The sequence below is a fragment of the Megascapheus bottae genome, chromosome 6, assembly GCF_031878675.1.
Source record: "Megascapheus bottae isolate mThoBot1 chromosome 6, mThoBot2.hap1, whole genome shotgun sequence".
Taxonomy (NCBI): Eukaryota; Metazoa; Chordata; class Mammalia; order Rodentia; family Geomyidae; genus Megascapheus; species Megascapheus bottae.
Window position 1 is genome coordinate 67661145 of NC_143514.1, and position 17577 is coordinate 67678721.

A 17577-nucleotide genomic window follows, 5' to 3' on the forward strand; every position below is an offset into this window, starting at 1 on the left:
CTGAAGATCCTGGTTCCAAGATCCTGGGCAGGAAATTGTGTAAAACTTTTTTTATCTCCAACTAACAATGAGAAAACTGGAAGTGGTGCTGCTACTCAAAAGTGGTAGAAGGCCAAGAGTTTGGCCTAGTGGTAAGAGTGCTTGCCTAGCATGCACAAAGACCGGGGTTCAATTCCTTGATACCACATATATAGAAAAAGCCGGAAGTGGTACTATGGCTCAAGTGGTAGAGCTCTAGCCTTGAGAAAGCCCAAGGACAGTGCTCAGGCCCTGAGTTCAAGCCAGGACTGGCAAAAAAAAAAAGTGGTAGAGTGCTAGCTTTGAGCCCAAGAGCTCAGGACCTTAGTTCAAGTCCCAGGACCAGCACCCAGACACATAAAAAAGGCTCTTAGACTTTTCTGTCCAGGCTGGCTTTGAGCTGAAAGCATCCATTCTTAGCCTTCTGAATAGCTAGGATTATAGTCCTCATCTTTAAAACCAGGACATTTACCTCCAAAAGTTGTGAATTTGGATATTGTTTCTGATAGTTCTAGCACACAGGCAGGACTTAATGATACTCATACAGAAGCTCAAATGTCATTTTTATTCTATGGCTTTACAATGAAATAATTTTGGACAGTTTTACAACTTTTAATATCTTCAGCATCATCTGGTGAAAACCTGGGTCTCATTAAAGGTTAAATTGGCTTCTTGAGCTCCAGCATTGGCTTTTGAGACCTAAGGCCCTGAGACTCTACTTTTGAAGCCAAATAGCTAGTTAATTCTTGCAAGCCCCATTTCTGTTCTAGATTTTTCTGAGATGTAGAAACAGTCTTAGCTGAGCCCAGTGGCTCACGCCTGTTATCCTAGCAACTCAGGAGGCTGAGATTTGAGCATCGCGGTTCAAAGCCAGTCCAGGCACTAAAGACTGAGACTTTTTTTTTTGGATAGTTGTGGGGACTTGGACTCTGGGTTTGGGCGCTATCCCTGAGCTCTTAAGCTCAAGGCTACCACTCCACCCCTGGAGAGACAGTACCACTTCCTGGTTTTCTAGTGGTTAATTGGAGTTAAGAGTCTCATGAACTGTAGTGCCTAGGCTGGCTTTGAACCTTGATCCTCAGATCTCAGCCTCCTGTGTAGCTAGGATTACAGGCGTGAGCCACCACTCCCTACGCTATGATCAAGACCAATTAACCACTAGAAAATGGGAAGTGGTGCTGTGGCTCAAAGGGTAGGGCAGTAGACTTGAGCTGAAGAGCTTGGGGATAGCACCTAGGCCCAGAGTCCAAGCCCCATGACCAACAAAAAACAAACAAAAAAAAGCAATCTTGATCTCTCACATGGGGCCTGGGTTGAAGCAGGAGGCAAGTAAGGCCAGGGGTGAGTGTTGCTTGATGAGCATTGAACCAGATCCAACATGGGGCCTAAGACTCTTCAACTACCAGCTAGTGGGGCCAGCTTGTTTTGGATACCCAAGGTCTGAGCTGAGGGAGTAAAGGATGATGTGCAGGACCCAAACAAACCAACCCTGACCACCTCCCCTGGGGAGGGGACAGCAACCTAGAACCTGAAGGAAGTATCCATTTCCATTCCAATCTCACTCTGATTTCTGGGCAATGCTATCGCAGGTATTCAGAGCAGCTGCTGACAGGCATGGCTTCTCCAGCACCTAGATGGTTTTCTGAAAGTGTTCAACTACTTCTTCATAGTCGTGGTCATCCTCATCTAGAAAAGAGTCCTGGTAGGGCGCAGGCTCTAGTTCAGAAGTGCAGTGCCTGCGTGGCACACTTGAGGCCTTGGGTTCCATCATCATCACTGAAGAAAAGAACACCGGGGTCTGTGAGGCGATTAGGTGTTGGGCAAATTCCTTCCCTTCTGTGGTTTCCTTGCCGATGTGGGGAAGTGGGTAGCCTGGCCTAGGTGCTTGAAAGCCCTTCCCGATGCAGAAACCACAATTCTCTCAACTTCCTGCCATTTTACTGTCCTGTGGTATGGGCAGGAGAGTGTGCTGGGACTGAACTCAATCCATGTGGGGCTCTAGAGCCCATGGGTAGAGGCCCAGGGCCTTTTCCACTGACCCATCCCACAGAGGCTTGTCCCTCAAAGGGTCCAGTATGCAGGGCTGTCTGAGACAAAGAGAGCAGGAAAGGGGGAGGATGGGAAGAGAGCAAAGCTAAGTGGAAGGGACTTACCTCTGCTGTGTGAGGAGGGCTTAGTCGGGAGGCTCTTGGAGCTGAAGGAATCAATCCTGCTGTATAGACTTGATTTGTCCTTGGAAAAGTCCTGCAAGGTCTTTGCCTTGGGTTTGGGCAGTGCAGGAGTCTGCTGGTTTTCCAAGATTTGAGAAGATTAGGGAAAAAAACTGGGGAGGGGGGGTGGCGGCAATACTGTCCAACAAGAAACGTACTCATAATAGGCTCAATGGTTTCCCTCATTTGTCATAATTAGTATAAACCTTGGACTCTCCTAGCAGAAGATTACAATAGGGCAAAATCTAGATACATAAGGCCATATAAGGTGAGGCTAAATTAAAAGACTTCCAGGATATGGAAACCAGAGCCATATAATGTGTGATTGTTGTTCTTAATGTACTATGTTATTTCTCATCTCTTTTGTTGTCCCTTGGTTATTCTCATATTGTTATGGTATATTCTCATATTGTTATCTGGTCTATTGTGTATATGTTTATTTGTTTATTTGGAATAGGATAGGGAAGGGGGGAAAATAAGATGAGGAGAGGGAGTGAGGGGAGGGAAATGGAGACAAAAATATGAGAAGGGGTATCAATGTAAAGTAATGCACCTTCTATCTGGCGAATATAATGTAACCCTTCTATTAATTGCATTTTTAAAAAATGTAATCATGCCTGTAGTTCTAGCTATTCAGGAGGCTGAGATCTTGAGGATCATGGTTCAAAGCCAGCCATGGCACTAAAGACCAATAGACTCTTACTAATTAATCACTAGAAAACGGGAAGTGGGGCTGTGGCTCCAGGGGTATGGCAGTAAGCCTTGAGCTGAAGGGCTCAGCGACATGGCCCAGGCTCAGAGTTCAAACCCCATGACCCACAAAAAAAAAGAAAGAAAAGAAAAGAAAAGAAAGAAAGAAATGTACTCACTACCTTACATATGTAACTAATCCCTTTGTATATCACCCTGACAAATTTAAGAAAAAAAATTAACAAAGTCCCATGAAATGGCCACAGAAGCCATGCAATGTAAATTTTCACTTCCCTGTCTGTGTGCTTCTCAGGGAATTTTCAGGATCCCAGGTGGTTTTACTACAAGTATGTGAAGTATCTGGCAGAGAAATAAAGATAGGGCTAAGGGCGACAGATAATGTCCTGGTGAATGCCTTCAAATCTTGTGAAGGGTAGGGGGGAAGATGAAGGGAAAAATCAAGAAAGCAGTCACAGAAACTAGGCTTACAGTCCTAGCTATTCAGGAAGCTGAGTTCTGAATATTGTAGCTGGAAGCCAGCCTGGACAGGAAAAGTCCACAAGATTCCTATCTTCCATTAAGTAGCACAGAGTCTGAAATTGAACCTTGGTCAAGTGGTAGAGTACAAGTCTTAAACAAAGGCAGAGACAGGAGAACTGCACATTAAGCCAGGCAAAAAGTGAGATCCTTCACTCATCCCAGCCAATAGCTGCATGTGGTGGCACGTGATGCCAACTCAAGGGGAGGTACAAATAGGATTGTAAGACCTTATTCAAGAGGGCTGGGAGTTTGGCCTAGTGGTGGAGTGCTTCCCTAAGCATGCACGAAGCCCTGGGTTCAATTCCTCAGTTTCACATACACAGAAAAAGCCAGAAGTGGTGCTGTGGCTCGGTGGTAGAGCTCTGGCCTTGAGAAAGCTCAAGGACAGTGCCCAGGCCTTGAGTTCAAGCCTCAGGACTGGCAAAAGAAATAATAAGAAATAATAATAATAATGAAAGCAAAAGGCTTGGGCTGGGAGTTTGGCCTAGTGGTTAAAGTGCTTGCCTAGCATGCATGAATACCCGGGTTTGATTCCTCGGTACCACATACATATAAAAAAGCTGGAAGTGGTGCTGAGGCTCAAGTGGTAGAGCTCTAGCCTTGAGAAAGTCCAAGGACAGTGCTCAGGCCATGAGCTCAAGCCCAGGACTGGCAAAAAAAAAAAAAAAAAAAAAAAGCAAAAGGCTAGCTTTTGTTTTGTTCTGGTTTTGCCAGATTACCAAAAAGCAGGAAGTGGCATTGTGATTCAAGTGGTAGAGCACTAGACTTGAGAGAAAAGTTCAGGGGCAACACATAAGCTGAGTTTCAAACCCCAGGTTTAGTACATACACACATATACCTTCTCTGTCTCTCTCTCTGTCTCTCTCTCTGTCTCTCTCTCTCTCTGTCTCTCTCTCTCTGTCTCTCTCTCTCTCTCTCTCTCACACACACACACACACACACACACACACACACACACACACACACACACACACACACACAGTGACAAAGCCTCAGAATGGAGCCAGAAGGGAGAGGATTTCTACTGAACTCCTGCCATGCGCCATGTGTGTTTGCGAATGGAATTCCCAGTTCTACTAGTAGAGTAGTCCACTCTGCCACGGAGGGAGCATCAGCTGAGCCAAAGTTAGCGCCTACGACTACAGCTATGACCTCTGAAGCCAGCGGCCTTGCAGTCCACCATACTCTAGAGAGCTTGGCACCACCTCTGGTAAGAGCAGGGCATCTGATATGGAGGAGCAGGGCAGGGAAGTTTGGTCTACTGGTAGAATGCTTGCCTAGCATGCACAAAGACCAGGGTTCGAGTCCTTGATACCACATACGTAGAAAAAAGCTGGAAGTGGTGCTGAGACTGAAGTGGTAGAGCTCTAGCCTTGAGAAAGTCCAAGGACAGTGCTCAGGCCCTGAGCTCAAGCCCAGGACTGGCAAAACAAAACAAAACAAAAAGTCTGATGTGGAGGACCAGGTACCACCCAAGGGTAACAGCAGTGACTAGGCCCAAAGTTACCCACCTGAAGTCCAGGCCAAGATCAAGGACTCCTATATCCTGTGCTGTGTCTTTTCCAGTGTCTCCCTGGCCTGTGTGGCCCACCCCGCACTCATGAGCCCGTCCGAGGGCTGAGGCCATCCAAGACTCACTTGTTAACTTTCTATACCATTCCACTGCATGCACATCACCAAGTGCAAGTCGCCCAGAGTCCCCAGAATCCCCAAAAGTCTGCTTACTATACTTCACAAACACTGCTGCAGCCCTGCCACCTACTTGTATAACTCAGCCAAACTCCTTGCGAGTGCCTTTGCTCTTGCTTGTTGTAGGGCTTGAACACAGAGCCTGGGTGCTGTCCCTGAGCTCTTCTGCTCAAGGCTAGCGCTCTCTCTTCATTGTTTTGTTCATGCACTACTGGGGCTTGAACTCAGGCCTCACATTTTCATTTGGCTTTGTGTGTGTGTGTGTGTGTGTGTGTGTCTGTGTGTATGTGTGTATGTGTGTATGTGTATGCACACACGCGCCAGTCCTGGGGTTTGAACTCGGACTAAGTGTTGTCCCTGAACTTTTTTGCTCAAAGCCAGCTCTCTACACTTGAGCCACAGCTCCACTTCTGGATTTTTGCCGGTTAATTGAGGATAAGAGGCTCTTGGATTTGTCTGTTTAGACTGGTTTTGAACCTTGAGCCTCAGATTTTAGTCTCCTGAGTAGCAAACAGTGTGAGCCACAGAACCACTTCCTGATGCCTATTTTTTTTAATCTGTAAAAATATGGGTGCAAAGCCAGGCATGGTGGCTCATACCTGTATTTCTAGCTACTCAGGAGGCTGAGATCTGAGGATCAAAGTTCAAAGCCAGCTTGAGCTCAGGGCCTGAGCACTGTCCTTAGACTTTTTTCAAGGCTAGAGCTCTGCCACTTGAGCCTCAACACCACTTCCAGCTTTTTTTTCTACGTACTGAGGAATCGAACCCGGGTCTTTCATGAATGCTAGGAATGTACACTACCACTAGGCCAAACTCCTGGCCCCAGCTTGAGACTTATCTCCAATTAACCTCTAGAAAATGGGAAGTGGGGCTTGGCTCAAGGGTAGAACTCAGGGACAGTGCCCAGGCCCAGTGGTAGGGCTGAAGAGCTCAAGGACAGCACCCAGGCTGAGTTCAAGCCTCATGACCTACCAAAAAAAAACCCAAGTGACCTGGGCACTAGTGACTCACACCTGTAATCCTAGCTGCCTGTGAGGCTGAGAGCTGAGGATTGTCATTCAAAGCCAGCCCAGGCAGGAAGTCCTTTGGACTCATCTCAAGTAAACTACTAGAAAAAGCCAGATGAGGCACCGTGGCTCAAGGAGTAGCCCAGTGCCTGGGCCCAGAGTTTAAGCCCCATGACTGACAACAAGAAAAGAAAAGAGAAGAAAAAGCCAAGTGAGACTATGAGGCCCTGAGTTGAAGCACCATAACAGACACCCACGCTCACACAGAGTCATTCATGGCCCCACGTGAGCCCACATGGGTTTACCCAGCCCCTTACCTTTACCCCTATCTTGCTGCTCTGTTTCTTCTGCTTGAGGAGGTTCTGGCTTTTGGGGGGCCTGGGTGGCGGGGCTTGGCTCTTACTAGCTGGTAACTTGCGAAGGCTGTAGTAGAAGGTATCTGTCAGCTCCTCCACTGTCGCCACAGGTGGTGGCTCAGCCAGCTGGCCCGGCTGCCCCTCGGCCTCTGTCAAGGTCAGGTCCAGCCACCGGGGAGGGATCTCAAAGCACAGGCCTGGCTGAGAGTCCAGCTGCACCACCACGAAGGGCTCTACGATCTTCTCCTCCAGCCGCAGGCCCCCGAAGGAGACCAGAGGGTCATCCGAGTGCCTGGGGTCCTTGGCTACCACCTTGACCTCACAGGGCAGCGAGAAGTGGGCAGTGAGATCCGCGAGGCTGTAGCGCCGCCCATCAGTCAGCTCCTCCACGAAGCCACCAGGGAGGTAGAGAGGCAGCACAATCTGTCCTTGGTCCTCGTCACACTCAGCCTCCTCATCCTCCCCAGCCTGTTCGCTCAGCCGCTGGCACACCAACACATCAGTGTCCTGGCCGTGGACCCTGCATACCTGGCTGGGCCCCAATACTTCCAGCCGGTCACCCACAGCCAGGGAGGCGCTTTCAGGGCTGTCCTCTGCACTCTCACAGTCTCTTGTGGCCACCACCCGGAGGGGCCGGCCCGGCTGGAAAGCGTCCAGGAGGTCGTAGGCGGTGGGGAACTCTCTGGGCCGCCGCCGCACTTTGCCCTGGTAAGCCCCCGACACCATGAAGTGCCTGGGCACCTTCCGGCCCTTGCTGGAGGCCAGGAGCCGCCATGGTGCTGAGGATGGGCCGTAGACACAGAGCCTCTGACCTTTCCTCAAGGAACCCACCCAGGGGCTGAGGAAGATGGGGGGCCCCTCCGGGACCTCCAGGATCTCCATGAGCAGGGGAAAGGGGCCCCCCTGGGCCAGGGCCTCACTAAGCAGCAGGGGCTTGATGAAGTGGATATGCTGAGCGGAGGCCGTGATGTCTTCCACGTCCACCTCCAGGGTAGACGGGATCCTGACGATGGTCCTGCGCACTGTGGGGGCAAAGTCAGTCTAGGGGTGCCATCTATGCCACCCCACTGGTGCACCCTCACCCCAGCTGGAGAGCCACGCTCGGCTTGCTGGCCTGTTTCCATCTATACATTCCTACCAACATTTTCCTTCCTTCCTTCCTTCCTTCCTTCCTTCCTTCCTTTCTTTCTTTCTTTCTTTCTTTTTTTCTTTCTGTCTTTCTTTCTTTCTTTCTATTTGTGTGCTGGTCCTGGGGCGTGAACTCAGGGCCTGGCCACACTGTCCCTGAGCCTCTTTGTGCTCAAGATTGGCACTCTAGGGGCCGGGAGTTTGGCCTAGTGGTTAAAGTGCTTGCCTAGCATGCATGAAGACCCGGGTTCGATTCCTTGGTACCACATACATAGAAAAAAGCCAGAAGTGGTGCCGAGGCTCAAGTGATAGAGCTCTAGCCTTGAGAAAGTCCAAGGACAGTGTTCAGGCCCTGAGCTCAAGCCCAGGACTGGAAAAAAAAAAAAAAAAAAAAAGATTGGCACTCTACTACTTGAGCCACAGCACCATTCCCCGCTTTTTCTGTTTATGTGGTACTGAGAAATCAAACCCAGGGCTTTATGAATGCTAGGCAAGCCACATTCCCAGCCCCAACATTTTCTTTCTGTTTATGCCTATACTAGGGCTTGAACTCAGGGCTTCACATTCTCTTTCGCTGAAGGCTGGTGCCCTACCACTTCAGCCACAGCTCCACTTCTGGCTTTATGGTAATAAAGTGGAGGTAAGAGTCTCACAGACTTTTCTACCCACGATGGCTTCAAACTCCAGTCCTCAGATCTCAGCCTGCTCAGTAGCTAAGATTACAGGCATAAGCGAGGTGTGGTGGCTCACGCCTGTAATCCTAGCTACTCAGAAGGCTGAGATCTGAGGATGGCGGTTCAAAGCCAGCCTGGGCACTAAAAAGTCCATGAGACTCTATATCTCCAATTAGTCACCAGAAAATGGGAAATGGTGTTATGGTTCAAGGGGTAGGGCAGTAGCCTTGAGCAGAAGAGTTCAGGGACAGGGCCCAGGCCAAGTTCAAGTCCCATGACCAGGGTGGAGGTGGGGGGAAAGAGTACAGACATGAGGCCTCAGATTTCAGCCACCTAAATAGCTAGGATTACAGGCATCTGGCTCTTTGCTGCTTCTCTACAACCAATAAACCTCGCTTGTGTTCATTCCGTTCCCTTCCACATTAAAGTCCCACTGGACTGGGCATCGATGCAGAAAAGCCCTGACACTATGCGCAGAGCAGGCCATATCTTCATTAGAGCAGCTCCCGGGGTCCCCATCCTGTCCCACCCCCACACCTGCCAGGCGACTCACTGTGCATGATGGCCTGGATTTCGTACTGGGGTTTCAGGGTCAAGGATGGCCAGGGTAGGCTGGGGCACATCAGTGTGCTGTCCTTCAGAGATGGGTCCTCGAGGATCTGGAGCAGGGGCCGGGGGGCTCCAGGCTCCAATTTCCAGAAAGGCCCCTTCTGGGACAGAGGCAGATGCAAGACAACCTGCTGGGGTCCCAGGTAGTGGATGCAGCGTGCACAGCGGGTGCCCAGGTGAGCCTCCACGGCCTGCAGCTTGAGCGGCTGCCCCTCCGCCACCACCCCAGCCTTGGTGACTATGCAGTGGTGTGACATGAAGTAAATGGGCAGCTGCGAGGGGCTCTGAGCTGGGGCAGGGACCATCTCCTCCAGGGTCTTGTAGCTCCTGAGGCTGATGACAGGGCTGAAGAGGCCTGTGAGCAAAGCAGAGGGTAGAAGAGTGTGAGCGGGCCGCGCCTTCGCTGCCAGGCCAGAATCACCCCTACCCTCCACAGACTTACAGGGCTGAGAGAGGGAGACACTGAGTGCAAGAATGGTCTGTGAGAGACAGGAGCTGGGGACACAGGGGGACAAGGGATATGCTTCCCAGCAGACACATGGGAAACCTCTACACTCTCCCATTGCCTCTAATGCTGCTTAGCCATCATCTCTTCTCATACAGCTTCAATCTCACACATCCAGAATCAATTGCTGCAAGGTATCCATGGCTCACACCTGTAATCCTAGCTATTCAAGAGGCTGAGGTTTCAGGATTGAGATATCCCAAGGTAGATAAAGCCAAGATTCTGATCTTCAAATAACCAGCAAAAAGCCAAAAGTGGAGCTGTAGCTCAAATGGTAAAGTGCCAGTATTGAGAGGAAAAGCTGAGCAAGAGCTAAAGGCCCTGATTCAAACCCAGGGAAAAATGTAAAAATCACCTACTGTATCCACTGAGGAACATCACTGTTCTCCTCTCCACACTAGAGCCCCAGGAGCCACCAGCTTTCCGGTGTGCTGGCACTACCTGACCACTCTCATGTCATGCCAGTGGCCATTTTTCTGCCACTGGACTGAACATTCCAGAAGTGACGCTTTTCCGGCCTAAAACCCACAACCCAAATATTTCAGGGGACAATCACAAAATCTGACCTAAAGAGCCTTCTACAAAATTACTGGTCTAGAGTCAGGTACCAGTGGCTCATGCCTGTAATCTTAGCTACTTGGGAGGCTGAGATTATGGTTCAAAGCCAATCCAAGCAAGAAAATCTGTGAGACTGTTATCTCCCATTAACCACCAGAAAAAAAAAAAAGTAGAGCTGTGGCTCAAAGTGAGAAGCCCAGGGTTTAATCCCCAACATTCCTACTAAAAACTTAAAATCACAGCACTGTAGCACTGCTCTGTATTCTTCGAGTATGTCCATAAGGCAGGTATGGTTGCATACATCTATAATTCCAGATAGTTGGGAGGTAGAAATCAGAAGGATCATGATTCAAGACTAGTCTAGAGAGGAAGTAAGTGAGATTTCCCCCATCTCAACAAATTAGCCAGGAATGGTGGAGAGACTATGTGATCCCACTCACGTAGGAGGTAGAAGAGGATTCACCCAGGCAAACCAAGTCACTATTTTAAAAATATAATAAACTATAGCAAAAAGGGCTCGAGGAGTGGCTCAAGTGATAGCGTGACTGCTTAATAAGCACAGACTCTGAGTTCACACCTCAGTACTGGCACAAAAATAAATAAATGTATAAATAAAGTAAATATTTCCAAACCTTACTGGTTTCTTAGTCCCTTTAAAACAGTGTGGCCATATGCCAGTGGCTCATACCTGTAATCCTACCTACTTAAGAGGCTGAGATCTGAGCATCACAGTTCAAAGACAGCCTGAGCACTAAAGTCCATGAAATGTTTCTCCAATTAACCACCAGAAAACCGGAAGTGGCACTGTAGCTTAAGTAGTAGAGCACTACTTGAGCTGAAGAGCTCAGGGACAATGCCCAGGCCCAGAGTTCAAGCTCCATGACAGACAATGACAATGAAAATGAAAACAGTGTATACCATCAGTGTACTTTGGGCCACAGAGCTTCCATCAACTGGCCCTCACCCAGAAGCCACACCCACTCCCTGGCTCAGGCACGCATGCGCTGCAGGCCTCGTGTTCCTTCGCGCACATCAACTCTGTGAATGCCACATCAGACCCAATGCCTGTTACAGAGGAGGAAGCAGAGCCATAGCCAGCAGCAGGAGAGCTGGGATTCCTAGCCAGGCTGCCAGCTTCCAAGTACAACCACACACACCTCGTAATGATCATGAGCTCCTTGAGTTTCCTCGTGACCTCTAGTCTCCTGTTCTTCCTTCTCCTTTTTTCTTCTCCCTTCCTTCCCTTCCCCATTTTTTTTTCTGGTATCAGAGTTTGAACTCAGAACCTCATGTCTGCTCAGCATGCTTATTTGCTAGGCTGGCATTGTACCACTTGAGCCATGTCTCTGCTTTTTCCTGTTTATTTTGGAGATGAAATCTCATAGACTTTTCTGCCCAATTTGGCCTCAAACTGCAGTCCTCTGGATCTCAGTCTCCTGAGTAGGTAGGACTACAGGTGTGAGCGACTGCACCCAGCGGGGTTTCTTATACACCAGATTCCCATATATCATTCCCTGGAGCTGAGAACTTTTCCTCCCTCTCAGGAGCCACCTCCCCCTGGAGACCTTCCTGACCCCTGACAGCAGGCTGCTCCATCCTCAAGCAGAGACTACCCGGGCCTTTGCCCTCCTCTTGCTGTCACTCCAGAAGCTGCTGGCTCATCCTGAGCTCCACAGCACGGCCCCACCCCCCAGGACACCTGGGTGTGGAACTAGTGTTTGATGAATGACCATGTGAGCAAACACACAGACTGGCATCTGGACCAAGTTCTGGATCAGCAGATGACAGGGGGAGGGTGTGGCCTCAGGGTCAGGGAATCGCTGGACCACTCTGAAGACATCCCTGGCCTTGAGGTTGCACAGTGGTGGTGTGGGTGACACTGTGAACAGGGATGGATGCTGGGGCTGGTGAGACCGCCCTGGGGTGGCCTGCAGGGTACTGGGCATGGGGGGGCACAGGTGCCCACTTTACCTGGAAAGGTTGGATCGAGTTCCGTGGTCTGACCTGTGGCTGGGTTCTCGCAGATCACCTTCTGGAGGTGAATGTGGGTAACCTTGATGAGGTCCCCTGTGGACAGGCAGCACTCGCTTCCCGAGATCTCGTAGATGGAGCCTACAGAGACAGGGACTCCGTTTCTTCTTTTGGCAAGGGTCAAACACCGATGCTCTCTCCCCCCACCCAGTGCCCTGCCTGTGGCCAGCAGCTGGGACTCACCTGCCTCTGCCATTCCCCTCTCTGCCTCTCTCCCATCTCTGCTTCCTGAATGGAACTCACAGCCCCCCCCAACCTCCCCAGGTCTCAATGCCTTCATCATACAGCTGGGAAATCAGGCTCAGAGTGGGTCAATGGCTCCTGGGTCCCAGGGGCCAGCGGGGTACCAGGCCTTCCACAGGCCTTGCTTTCTCTTTCAGATGAGTTGTGTTGCTTTTCAAGGAAGCACAGGAGGGAAAAGAGGGTACCAGCAGGAGGACGCCCCATGTTTCTGGCAGCACCCCCAAGCTGAGCAGTCATTATCCTGCCTCAAAGAGCTGAAGCTGCTTGCAGAACCTGGAAGGTACACAAGAAAGATTGCTCACCAGAGCTACGCATGTGGCTTAGTGGTAGAGTGCTTGTCTAGCATGCATGACACCCAGGGTTCCATTCTTCAGTACCACATACACAGGAAAAACTGGAAGTGGTGCTGCGGCTCAAGTGGTAGAGTGCTAGCCTTAACACGAGAACCTCAGGGACAGTGCCCAGGACTGGCTAGAAAAAAAGACCACTAACTACAATGGGCGCAGGCTCCTAACCACCTGATGGAGTACAGGAAGCTGAGCGTGTCAGGGCACCTTGTGGTCACCTGACCGCACTTCAGGCAGTCTCAGTCAGGCTTCTCCCACCAGCCCCGAGAAACTGACCAGCAGGCGAATGCACAGACTCATAAAGCTACTGGGACTGGGATTTGAACTCCGGCCGGGAGCCTTCCTTAACTTTTTCTTTGTTGGTCATGGGGCTTGAACTCTGGGCCTGGGCACTGTCCCTGAGCTCTTCAGCTCCAGGCTACTGCCCTACTCCTGGACCTGGGCATTGTCCCTGAGCTCTTCAGCTCAACATTACTACCTTACCCCAGGAGCCACATCGCCACTTCCCATTTTGTAGTGATTAATTGGAGATAAGAGTCTCTCTCACATCGGGGGCTGGCAGTTTGGCCTACTGGTTAAAGTGCTTGCCTAGCATGCATGAAGACCCAGGTTCGATTCCTCGGTACCACATATAGAAAAAAGCTGGAAGTGGTGCTGAGGCTCAAGTGGTAGAGTTCTAGCCTTGAGAAAGTCCAAGGACAGTGCTCAGGCCCTGAGCGCAAGCCCAGGACTGGCAAAAAAAAAAAAAAGTCTCTCTCACATCATTCTCTAGTGTTTGGCTGGCTTTAAACCACAGGCTGGCTTTAAACCACTGCAGGGTGGCTTTAAACCACTGTGCTCAGATCTCAGCCTCTTGAGTAGCTAGGATTACAGGCATGAGCCACCATGCCTGGGCTTCCTTAGTTTTTTTCTGCTTTACCAGTTCAGCCACAGCTCCATTTCTGGAGCTGTGGTAAATTGGAGATAAGAATTTCATGGAGGGGGCGGGGGTGGGGAGAGCGAAATGGGGACCAATACATGAGAAAATATATCAATGTATGTGAAGTAATGCACCTTCTATCTGGTGAATATAATGTAACCCTTCTATTAATTACAATAAAAATATATGAAAAAAAAAAAAAAAGAATTTCATGGAAGGCTAGGAGTTTGGCCTAGTGGTAGAGTGCTTGCCTAGCATGCACGAAAACCTGGGTTCAATTCCTTGGTACCACATACATAGAAAAACTGGAAGTGGTGCTGTGGCTCAAGTGGTAGAGTGCTAGCCTTCAGGCAAAAGCCCAAGGACAGTGCTCACGCCCTGAGTTCAAGCCTCAGGATTGATTAAAAAAAAAAAAAAAAAAAAAGGGTATCATGGACTTTTCTTTCTGGGCTTGCTTCAAACTGTGATCTTGAAGTCTCAGCTTTCTGAGTATCTAGGATTACAGATTTGAGACACCAGAGCTCGGCTTATAGAGCACAGTTTTATTAACCAGGTCAGAGTGTGGATCTGTGGAAGGGGGTGATGTAGATATCTAGCTAGCCGATTTCTTGGCTGGGAGATGAAGGTGATGAGCACTGAATGCGCTCGAGCCTGCCCTGGGGGGCTGAGAGGGGCTGTGAGTTCCACTCAGGGAACTGCAGGGATTGGCATGTCCCAGGCTTAGAGGAGGCTGAGAGCTGCAATATATGCAAATTGTGTATATATATACATATGTGCATATATACACATATATACATACACATATATACATATATATATATATATGTGTGTGTGTGTGTGTGTGTAAATATATTTGTGGAACCTTATATACCAGGCCCTGGGCCAAGTGCCCTCATGTATCCTTGGCTTTAAGCCCTTTGACTGTTCTGGAGATACGAGAAGTTTCCATTCCTTAAAAATCCTACTTTTCAGGGCTGGGAGTTTGGCTTAGTGGTAGAGTACTTGCCTGGCATGCACGATCCCTCGGTACCACATACATAGAAAAAGCTGGAAGTGGTGCCGAGGCTCAAGTGGTAGAGCCTAGCTTTGAGAAAGACCAAGGAAAGGGTTCAGGCCCTGAGCTCAAGCCCAGACCTGGCAAAAAAAAAAAATTTACTTTTCAGTTTCTCTTTCCTAAAAATGATGCAGCCTGGATCCGGGAGTTTGGCCTAGTGGTAGAGTGTTTGCCTAGCATGCATGAAGACCCAGGTTCGATTCCTCGGTACGACATACATAGACAAAAGCTGGAAATGGTGCTGTGGCTTAAGTGGTAGAGCTCTAGCCTTGAGAAAAGCCCAATGACAGTACTCAGGCCCTGAGTTCAAGACCCAGGACTGGGAAGACAAAAAAAAAAAAAAAAAGATGATGATCATGTACAGTCAGGCACTGGTGGCTCATGCCTGTAATCCTAGCTACTCAGGAGGCTGAGATCTGAGGAGCACCAAGCAAGCCTGTGAGACTCTTATCTCCAATTAATTACTAAGAAGGCTAGAAATGAAACCATAATTCAAGTGGTAGAACACTAGCCTCAAGTAAAAAAACAATAAGCAAACTCAGGAATGCTACCCAAGTCCTAAATTCAAGCTCCACCACTGACACCAACTTCAAAAAATAAATAAAAAGATGATCATGTAAGGCCAACTACAGGCTGGGAGTGTTGCCTAGTGGTAGAGTGTTTGCCTAGCATGCACAAAGCCCTAGGTTCTATTTCTAGGTACCACACACTGAGAAGTAGTGCTGCTCAAATGATAGTGCTAGCCTTGATGACGCTTAGGCCCTGAATTCAAGCCCCAGGACTGGCAAAAACCAAACCAAACGAAACAAAATGTCAGGTATAGTTATCCATTCCTGTGATTCCAGCTTCTCTGGACACTGAGGCAGGAGGGAGATTGCAAGTTTGTGGTCATCTTGAACAACTTAGCAAGTCTATCTCAATGTTTTTAGAGCAAAAGGTCAGGGATACAGCTCAGTAATAGAGCACTTTTTTCTTTTTCTTTTTCTTTGTTTTTGTTTTTTTTTTTTTTGCCAGTCCTGGGGCATGAATTCAGGGCTTGGGACTGTCCTTGGACACTTTGCTCAAGGCTAGCACTCTGCCACTTGAGCCACAGCACCACTTGCGGCTTTTTCTGTGTATGTGATACTAAGGAATTGAACCCAGGGCTTTGCACATGCTAGGCAGGCACTCTACTACTAGACTACATTCCCGGCCCCTGATAGAGCACTTTTGCCTGGCTTGCAAAAGACTCTAAATTCATGGGCTGGGAGTTTGGCCTAGTGGTAGAGTGCTTACCTAGCATGCACGAAGACCTGGGTTCGATTCCTCAGTACCACATACACAGAAAAAGCAGCAAGTGGGTAACAGGAGAGGTGGAGCCATGGTGTCTGTCTACAGCGTGTGAAAGTGTGCCCCTAACCATGAGCCAACCATTCCCAAGTGCCCCGTCCCCCACCTGCCTCCCTTGTCTGGTCATCTACCCCTCCACATCAGCCAATTTACACACCTACACCTTGTCAGCTTCTGTTCCAGTCACCCCAACTTCTGAACTTCCCATCACCCCAGAACAGCCTGATGAGGAAACTCAGGTATTGTGACAGACAGGCAACGGACACTGGGAGGTCAGAGGGCCTTCGTCCCGTGTTAGGGAGAAAGCAGGTCCATCCCAGGTGCCTGTCTTCAGGAAACCCTAAAGGCAGGCAGTCAGAACTTGAACCCAGACCCATCAGACTCCCACATGGACGGGGAGAGATGTGGGGAACTTGAGGCTCCCTGTATGGCCCTCCTTGTGTCTCTAACTTGGTCTTGCTCCCACTTGGCCCTCAGAAAACTTCTGATGGAAGCTTTGGTGGCAGCAAGACTTCTAGCCAGGAGGGAAGATAAGGGCAGGAAATGGCCTATACCCCCTCCCAGACTCTCAGTTCCCTTTCTCCTCCACCTTTACTTCTCACGCCCAGACCCACACTTCCTCCATGAAGAGCGATTCCTCCCACAGAGCAGCCCTCTTTCCACTGCCTGCTACCCCTTCCTTCTCCTACCAGCCCCAGACCTCAGTGCTTTCCAGCAATACCAAGCCACTGGGCCCTTGCGGTGAGCCACCCCGCTTGACCCAGGGCGGCTGGAGGGAAGCAAACAAGCTGGGAAAGCTTCCTGGAGGAAGAGTCATTTAAGCAGATCAAGTACTGCTCACTGGTCGGCAGAGGACCAAGGCGAGCTGGCTGACTCTGGGACGACCCAAGGCAGGCGGTATAGGGAGGAGAAGGAGGACACCGCCTTGGGAGGAGGCCTCAGCCCAGAAGTGGGGGCACCGCTCAGCGCTGCAGCGCTTGCCTAACACACTCCAGACCTGGGGTTCGATCCCCACCACTGCCACTAAATAATCAAGCCAAGGCAATGACCGTGAGTGCCTCGGAACCGTGAACAGTCCAACAGTCGGAGTCCCAAGGCCCTCCAGCTCCACCGGGGCTGAGCTGTTCCGCCCGCCTTCCTGCAGAACTTCCTGAGGCCCGCACCACTCACGGGGCGGAGAGGCTGACGGTGGCCTCCGGTGCCCAGGCTAGGACCCGGGCGCACCTACCCTCGAAGTAGACTCCGGAGCAGACCCGCAGCACGCGTGGGAGCGACGCAGGATCCAGTTCCCGCGCGAAATCCTGCAGCGCCACCGGCTCCCTGGTGCCCATGGTGCCCGCGGCTGGACGCGCAGAACGAATGACCTGCTGGCTGCAGGCGGGCCGGAGCCCCCGGTCGGGGCAGGGGCAGCCCGAGGCCACGCCCACACCCCTCGGCGCCTGGTGGAAGGACCTGCAGCGGCAGCCACGCCCCCACAGAGGACACGCCCCTCAGGGGGCCACACCCAGCGGAGGCCACGCCCCCGCTAGTAAATGCATTGGGCACTCCTAACTTTTAGCCTATTCTAGTTGGCTTGTAACATGACCTTAGCAATCATTTTGGTTTCTTTTCCTTTTCTTCTCTTTCTCTTTCTCTTTCTCTCTCTCTCTCTCTCTCTCTCTCTCTCTCTC

General features: G+C 50.2%; 1 protein-coding gene across 1 annotated transcript; it reads right to left on the minus strand.

The window, feature by feature from the left end:
• Nucleotides 1-1148: 1148 nt before the first annotated feature.
• Nucleotides 1149-17238, minus strand: Themis2 (thymocyte selection associated family member 2). Its single transcript, XM_090333833.1, has 6 exons — nt 17136-17238; nt 11956-12096; nt 8866-9276; nt 6472-7532; nt 2172-2304; nt 1149-1794 (listed from the first exon to the last, which is right to left on the minus strand). The coding sequence occupies exons 1-6, from the start codon at nt 17236-17238 to the stop codon at nt 1649-1651; spliced, it is 1995 nt and encodes a 664-aa protein (XP_090189959.1). The 3' UTR covers nt 1149-1648.
• Between the last annotated feature and the right edge of the window lie 339 nt (nt 17239-17577).